Below are 8,621 nucleotides of genomic sequence, written 5' to 3' on the forward strand. Positions count from 1 at the left end.
TGGCTGACGTAACTTACTGACATCAAAGATCTTTCGATGTTGTTTAATGTTTTTCGTGGTCCGCAGTTTTAATTTCACCTTAGCTATAACCAAGAAGTGATCACTGCCTTACCTTAAAACCTTACCTCTATGTTATCAGGCCCTGGACTCTTCTTGACATCTACATTTTGAAAAAGATGTTTAACCTTATGAACTTCACTTTTTCCATAATTACTATTTCCGCACTAAAATCATGATTGTCAAACCTTAAATAATATTAATTTAATTTATCTGCAAAATTTATATCGGAGTTAAAAGCATCCAGACTGATTATTTTGGTATCTTAAATAATATCCTATCATATCGTAACTTTTCATATCAGCAGATAATATCCCATACAAAATATCTCCACAAAAGCACCTCATGACTGAGATTTCTGGTGGTGTAAACATTTTATTCTGAGGCATTATTTTATCTGTGTTCTATTAGCTTTGACATTTATCTGCAAATTTTTGATATTAACCTCAGGATGTTATTTACTTGTATAAAGGTCCATTGTTAAACCGTATTAAATGTATGCATCATATTTCATGTCAAATTCTTAAAATTGACGATTTACACTATGGCTTTAATCAAACAAATTAATTTACGTTGCCCAATTACAACAGCAATAAATAATGTTATGCGATTACTGTTTTAATTGCAATTTTGAATATACAAATAAAAAATGTTGGGGGGAAACATACTTTAAACTCCGCTAGCAGGTGGCGGTAAGTCATTGAATCATTCATTCAACCGTTCACTGATCATTCAGTAACAAAACACTGCTGTGGATGCTTGAAGATTGCGCAATACTTCTGCTGTGATCTTTGTTTGGAACTATTTTAGTTGGTGAAACGGAACAAAACAGTCAATATTGTGTCTTAAATGTAAGTAACCTAATTATGTGACTGCTTAACTACTTGTTTATTTTACGTAAAATCAATGTAACATTTGCAATCGTGAGAATATTCGGCAAATAGCTCCATTGTCATGATATGTTGCTTGACTACATCATGTTATAAATAAAAAACTCAACATTCAGAATTTTACCTCAATATGTTTCTTCTGTGAGTTTCTTTATGTGTACCATTCAGCTCTTTTACTAATTTCATATTTTGATTTCTCCATAAAAGTCTCTTACATGAAGCGCAAGCCTAAATAGTGCGACCTTAATACCAGAAATACACCATCCATTATCAATCTCTGTTTACAGTGAATGTAGTAAAATCAGAAGAATCATTCTCACGTTTCGATGCTTCACTGGTTATTTTTTTGTCAAACAGGCTATCTGTCCGGTCGGGCCATTTTCAGTAAACTTGCATTAACCCATTTTAAACTAGCTAGGAGGCTGGTCAGCTAACTGTAGCAGTAACTACAGCTGGGGAAATCTGCCTGTCTAATGATTGTAAACAGTCACTGAGTCCGTCAGAGACCGGAGAACGTTTTGCGGAATTGTGACCAAAAATATTTAAGATCCATCGAATCGGAATTTAAGACATTTTAAGACTTTTAATGCCTTTTATTAGGAAACCTTTATTTAAGACATTTTAAGACTTTTTAAGGATCCGCGGCCACCTTGTGTATTACAAGTAACATATTGATAAAAAATACTCAATGACTTTTTGAGCTTACAGTTATTAAAATCCCCAAGTATAAAACTCCAGTTCAGTTCTACAGATATGTCTGGAAACACCTCTAAAACCAGCTGCAGCAGATGTGCCAGATGTGCCAGTCACATGGTCAAGGAAGGGTTAAGTCCCTCCTCTTGAAACTCTGCTCTCTCTCTCTCTCTTTCACTCTTTCTCTCTCTCTCTTTCTCTCTCTCTTTCTCAGATAACATTTTACATTCATGGTGGGTATATTTAACTGTTTGTGTTTTACCATCCTTCATCTATTTTGTAACCAGTTCAAGTGTAATCATAATGAAATACTGTTATTAAACCATTCCCATTATAAATTAGGTGCTTGCTGCTAACTAGTCTCAATTCAACATTAACATTAAAGTGCTAACTATTGCAATACAATATAGTCACATAATATCAGTGCTCTCCCATATATTTAGCTGTTCTAACTGCTCTTATTTCTGTGGTTGGTATACGTGGCAGTGTGTGTGTGTGTGTTTGGTGGGGGTGGCAGTGTGTGTGTGTGTGTATAATTTTATATCATCGTGCTGTTAACGTTTCTTTAGTCATTCTGCAATCCTACAGTCTGAACCACTGCAGAGAAAACACCCTTACAATCCTCATTTTTTACTTCTTCTCAAATGTTTTAATTAATTTTAAATCAATTTTTTAACAATTCTAACATTTTAATACTTTGCTTTTATTGTTGTGATTATTTGTATGATTATTTTAATCCTTTTTATGTAAAGCACTTTGAATTACCATTGTGTATGAAATGTGCTATATAAATAAACTTGCCTTGCCTTAAAAATTATCTCCATACTGCCTTATTTACATAAAATGTATAAAATGAGAAAACAAGTATTTTACCTCTGTTTTTATGAGCAAACACAGCTATCAGTAATCCAGCAATCACACTCAGCACAACAAAAACTGAAATCATGATGACTGATGTCCTCCAAGAACTAAACATATTACCTGCAAAACAAAACCATAAACTAAGCACATTGTGTAAAATAAACATATTTTAACGAAATTATTAAAACATATACAGGTGCATCTCAAAAAATGAGAATGTCGTGGAAAAGTTCATTTATTTCAGTAATTCAACTCAAATTGTGAAACTCGTGCATTAAATAAATACAATGCACACAGACTGAAGTAGTTTAAGTCTTTTGTTCTTTTAATTGTGATGATTTTGGCTCTTATTTAACAAAAACCCATTAATTCACTATCTCAACAAATTAGAATACTTCATAAGACCAATAAAATAAAATAAAAACATTTTAGTGAATTGTTGGCCTTCTGGAAAGTATGTTAATTTACTGTACAAGTACTCTATACTTGGTAGGGGCTCCTTTTGCTCTAATTACTGCCTCAATTCGGCGTGGCATGGAGGTGATCAGTTTGTGGCACTGCTGAAGTGGTATGGAAGCCCAGGTTTCTTTGACAGTGGCCTTCAGCTCATCTGCATTTTTTGGTCTCGTTTTCATTTTCTTCTTGACAATACCCCATAGATTCTCTATGGGGTTCAGGTCTGGTGAGTTTGCGGGCCAGTCAAGCACACCAACACCATGGTCATTTAACCAACTTTTGGTGCTTTTGGCAGTGTGGGCAGGTGCCAAATCCTGCTGGAAAATGAAATCAGCATCTTCAAAAAGCTGGTCAGCAGAAGGAAGCATGAAGTGCTCCAAAATTAACTGGTAAACGTGTGCAGTGACTTTGGCTGTCAAAAAACACAATGGACCAGCACCAGCAGATGACATTGCACCCTAAATCATCATAGACTGTGGAAACTTAACACTGGACTTCAAGCAACTTGGGCTATGAGCTTCTCCACCCTTCCTCCAGACTCTAGGACCTTGATTTCCAAATGAAATACAAACCTTGCTCTCATCTGAAAAGAAGACTTTGGACCACTGGGCAACAGTCCAGTTCTTCTTCTCCTTAGTCCAGGTAAGACGCCTCTGACGTTGTCTGTGGTTCAGGAGTGGCTTAATAAGAGGAATACGACAACTGTAGCCAAATTCCTCGACATGTCTGTGTGTGGTAGCTCTTGATGCCTTGACCCCAGCCTCAGTCCATTCCTTGTGAAGTTCACTCAAATTCTTGAATCGATTTTGCTTGACAGTCCTCATAAGGCTGCGGTTCTCTCAGCTGGTTGTGCATCTTTTTCTTCCACACTTTTTCCTTCCACTCAAAGGTGAACCAAACTGAGAGACCATTTTGAAGGCTCAGGAAGCTTTTGCAAGTGTTTTGAGTTGATTAGCTGATTGGCATGTCACCATATTCTAATTTGTTGAGATAATAAATTGGTGGGTTTTTGTTAAATGTGAGCCAAAATCATCACAATTAAAAGAACCAAAGATTTAAACTACTTCAGTCTGTGTGCATTGTATTCATTTAATACACGAGTTTCACAATTTGAGTTGAATTACTGAAATAAATGAACTTTTAATTTATCAAGAGATGCACCTGTATAATGTTCAGTTCTGACTGGTACATAGACAGTAAAATGTTTTAGCTTTACATAATGTAATGGACTGAGCTGATAATCATTAAGTCTTTTTACTGCATCAAAAATACCACAAGAAGATGACAAAATTACAGTAACAAAGGTGTCATTTCTTACTTGAGCTGATAATCAGTGTCTCCAGCATGTGATGTCTCAGTTTGACTCTGCAGTGAATCTTGTCATCTCTGTGATGTACAGTAGTGGTGTGTTTCACACTGAATCCGTCTGTGTTTCTTTGAATCTCCATAGTTTCTGAACTCAGACTGACTCCTTCACTGTCCAGCCATTCAAGATCAGGTTTAGGGTTCCAGCCTTCAGATTCACACTGTAGATGAAGCCCTCCTGAATGATCAAACCCATCTACAGTGATCACTGGAGGACGTCCTACAGCTACAGACCAACAAGAAGAACATTCTGTTGTTGTTCTGGCTTTTTTAAGTTAGTTAGAGCATGTTAAGGCTGGAATACACTACACCACTTTTGCCCCGATTTTCCCCCAATTTACAGTCTGGAGAAGTTGAGGCTAGTTGATGAAAGTCAGAGCCAGTCTGCAGATCTGAGCTGACAGATTTCCCAGAAAATCATGTAGTGTATGATGGACACAGATGGACGATTTTTTAGAGTCAGACTTTGATTCCATCCAAACATGTTTGATATTTTGAGCTGATTTTAGAACACATTGTTTTCATTTGTCACGCGTCTCCTAGCAACAAGGCACATGTTTCTGCATGAGTTTGTTATCGGAGCAACTTGAAAGTCTGGTAGTGTGTGATCCTCGTTTAGTGTGTGATGGCCAGTTTTACTTTGTGACTATTTACAAAGTCATTAAGTGTATGGTTTTAAAATCTGTTTTTTAGATTTTAGTAGTCGTGTAGTGTATTCCAGCCTTTAGTTTTCACTGTTTTACTCACCTTCAACTCTGACATCAACAGTGACATCATCATGCCAGGATTTGGACTCAATAAAACACTTATAAAGTCCTTCATCAGAGACTCGGACTGATGAGAGTTTGAGTGATGCATCTCCGCTCTGTAGTTCTTGATGGATCAGTTTTGTTCTCCCTCTGTAGGACTGACTCTGATCTGTATTTTTATCTTCATGATCATCATAAAGATGCACTAGTGTGTCTTTCAGATCAGATCTAAACCACTCCACTCTCATGTCCACAACACTGATGTTGGGTTTGACTGAACAGGGCAGAATCACAGCTTCACCAGCTACAGCAAGAACAGGATCTGCAGGTCCCACGACTTCATACCGCTCTGTTACAAGAGAAAGAGAGCAGGTCTAATTAAATGTGAACCTCCTGTCAGTTGAACTGTCATCCTTCAAGGGCTACAGCGTTCACATGTAAAGCAGTGACTGTCCTTCTCCACACAGCTCTGCGTCCGATCATCTCTGCTTGAAAACACTGCTTTTGTGCATTTTACCATTAGCATTAATAAATGGCTCTTTGTAAACTTTATTTTAATTGGTTAAATATTTCTGAATAATGATAAATAACTGACAATTTATCCAGGAAACCTACAGCTTCGGTTCTGTGGTTTCTACACTTAAGCTGATAAAATAATTTCACCTGAGATCAAAATTTCACATCCATTTATTTGGTAAGAATGTAATCAATGGCATAATGTACATGAAATGGTCATTATCACATAAACTATAAACTAAACTATAATTATAAATATAGTTCAGCTGGACAATGAATGAACATGAACACACACTTCAGCTCTTTTCATGGGTGTGAATAATTACCTGATATTGAATCTGTAATTCCACCAATAATCAGCAAAGTCAAACAAATGAACTTCATCTCTAAAGGACACAAAGGAAAATAAAACATTATAAGAAACAGTCAACGTGTGTGTTAACATTCATGTGCTCACTCTGAATACTTGCACATTAACATTTACAATTACATTTTACATTAGGGTGACCATATTTTAGTTTTCAAAAAAGAGGACAGTGGGAGCAGGATATGTTCATATCCCTTATCAATATATATACAGCAGCTTCGAAAAAGGCAATGTAACCTCCCCGTGCTGAGATGAGTCCTATCATGTGACGAATATTGACAAATTGGCAATATTAAGAGGATTTAGTATTTCCTATGTAGGCCTGTTACATTCTTTCTTACATGACGAGTTTTTTAACAGGTCTATTAATTTATACAATTAATTATTGGCCTATAATTAAAAGTATTAACACTGCAGTCATCAATGAAAATGAAGAGCAGCTTTATTTCGTGCACCAATTTTCAAAAACAACCTGTATAACGCGAAGTACGTTTCTTCTCATGTTTTTCACTATATGGGCCACAAGAGAAATATTAAAGGAATAATTTAAGACAGTTATATACCGTTTTCAGCATATGTTGAAGTAGTTTCGTCTCGCGTTGTCTCAGAGAAAATGCGCCGTTAATGCAGAGAAAGATCCGTTAGTTTTTACTTTCACTTTCTCTTTTAATTGACTGACGTTCACCAGCGTAACTCTTGCACAGTTTCCGCGTTGCTTGCTTGTTGCTTGACCCCTCCCCCATAATATCAATTGTTTATAGGCCACATATTAGGCATTTCTTCTTCTTCTTTTTTAGGTTTTTAATGTTTATTTTTAAATGTTAATGAAAATGACACCAAAGAACATTAGGGGATCCTTGGGGGGGGGGGCTGTGCGGGGGGAGTTTCTGATGGGGCTATAGCTCCGTCAAGCCCCGCCCTTGCGCCGTCACTGGCTACAAGGCTTCCTACCAGTGCTCATCTTTCACAAAACTGAACATCTACCACAGTTTTATCATAGGTAGAATGCAAAATGTTTCAATACAAGCATTTTTAATTAAATGTAATTAATGCAATATTTCAAACCTTCAACCCACGAGAGAAAATCAACCTGCCGCAACAGTTTAAAATTAGACCAATTCCGGAACAAAATGCGGATTGGGCGACCCTGCATCCAACACGAGCTGCATATTAATATGGGCTCCCTGATGCGCAGAAATAATATTCAACATTATAATGTTTGCTGGAGCAGGCGGCGATGGTCAGAAATTGGGAGCGGATTTAAGAAAAAACAGTCCTGTGCAGATCTTTAATATAAAAACGCACACAATGAACGGCGACTGTAGAAAGCAAAAGCCGAATCCCGAACTTTTGGGCGATTTAGAAATCTCGACCAGACGCGGTGTTTTTTGGGGTGTCCAAAAAGAGGACATGTCCAGGGAAAATAGGACTTATGGTCACCCTATTTTACATACACATCTACAATCAGCTGGTTAAATTAGTCCAGAGAAAGCAAGACACAAAAAATCTACATATTTTTCGGTTGAAATTAGTCTCTGTTGGTGAGGAGTGTCTCAGGCTTTAACTGTAGGATTATTACTGGCTTCTGCAGAGCGCTGAGATCTTTACAATCAGTTTGAAGGAAGCCAATAGATTTTAAATGTCTCTTTACTACAAAGCTCCAAGATCACAGTCAGTTTTTCATTCAGAGCAGATAAAGTAATTTACTACAAGTTACATCTGTTCGTCTAGTAAGTAGAGCGTTTACATTTTCGTATTTGATTTAATAAAAATATTATTACAACAAAATAGCACAAATTCAAAGTCACTTTTCAGCAATGAAGTGAAGGGTTAACAATAGAACCAGATCAAATCAAGACTGATAAAGAAGAAAAAAAAAAAGATCAAACAGTTTTATTGCATTTTGACTTCATTTTTGTAAAGGCTTAATATTTTTTTTTAATTAATTTCTGAATAAACAGAGGAGGGGTTTAAGGAATCTACGTTTTTGTATTAAATATTTTGCCAATATTATAATGTAATTAATCAAATGAAATAAAATGAAACACAAAAAAAAACCTTTTTTTTTTTCTTCTCCAAAAGCCGCTCGAGAAATTGCATTAAAACATTTTACACAGGCATGTATCGAACTGCACGCCGAAGTCATCAGTCAGTGACCGCAGGGTCCTTTCAGTCACTGTACGCCTGTCACGCCGTAGTTTCCAGTCTTCTATTATGTCAAACCATTTGAATGTTAAAGTGTCAGAAACTTAAGTTATAGTATATACTATAGTGTATTAAAATTGCAAGTATGTTTAAACTCTTGTTTCTGTGTTCAAATAAGGATGCTATACTCCAAACATGAGTTCCAAGCAGAGACGAATAAACTGCTGGATATTGTGTCCAGATCACTGTATTCTGAGAAAGAGGTGATACATGAACATAAACAGATGTAATGCTGTCATGTTTGATCAGTTCTCTTGATGCATTCAAGATGTATTACGTATCTTCAATATATTGTCCACCCTGTAGATTTATTTAATCAAAAACTAATCAAATAAGTACATATTTAATCAACTTGATATGGCTAAATATTGTCAATCTTCTTATTGGAGAAGTTTTACACTAATAAATATGACATTTTACAGATTGGATCCTGATTTATAACTAGAAAACAACCCCAGAAAT

General features: G+C 36.1%; 2 protein-coding genes across 2 annotated transcripts in view; one reads left to right on the top strand and one right to left on the bottom strand.

Annotated features, from left to right (window-relative positions):
* LOC109079067 (butyrophilin-like protein 3) overlaps positions 1–8,621 on the bottom strand; it is a 61,154-nt gene that overhangs the window by 11,031 nt on the left and 41,502 nt on the right. Inside the window, exons 5-8 of the mRNA XM_042715611.1 lie at positions 5,914–5,973; positions 5,070–5,420; positions 4,276–4,548; positions 2,514–2,621 (exon numbers count right to left, since the gene is read on the bottom strand). Coding sequence (XP_042571545.1) covers positions 2,514–2,621; positions 4,276–4,548; positions 5,070–5,420; positions 5,914–5,973 — 792 coding nt within the window. The remainder of the gene's footprint in view (positions 1–2,513; positions 2,622–4,275; positions 4,549–5,069; positions 5,421–5,913; positions 5,974–8,621) is intronic.
* The window catches only part of LOC109081270 (heat shock protein 75 kDa, mitochondrial-like), a 921-nt gene continuing 347 nt past the window's right edge, over positions 8,048–8,621 (top strand). Inside the window, exon 1 of the mRNA XM_042734720.1 lies at positions 8,048–8,362. Coding sequence (XP_042590654.1) covers positions 8,279–8,362 — 84 coding nt within the window. The 5' untranslated portion in view covers positions 8,048–8,278. The remainder of the gene's footprint in view (positions 8,363–8,621) is intronic.

This window comes from Cyprinus carpio, chromosome A3, assembly GCF_018340385.1.
Source record: "Cyprinus carpio isolate SPL01 chromosome A3, ASM1834038v1, whole genome shotgun sequence".
NCBI classification, from domain to species: Eukaryota; Metazoa; Chordata; class Actinopteri; order Cypriniformes; family Cyprinidae; genus Cyprinus; species Cyprinus carpio.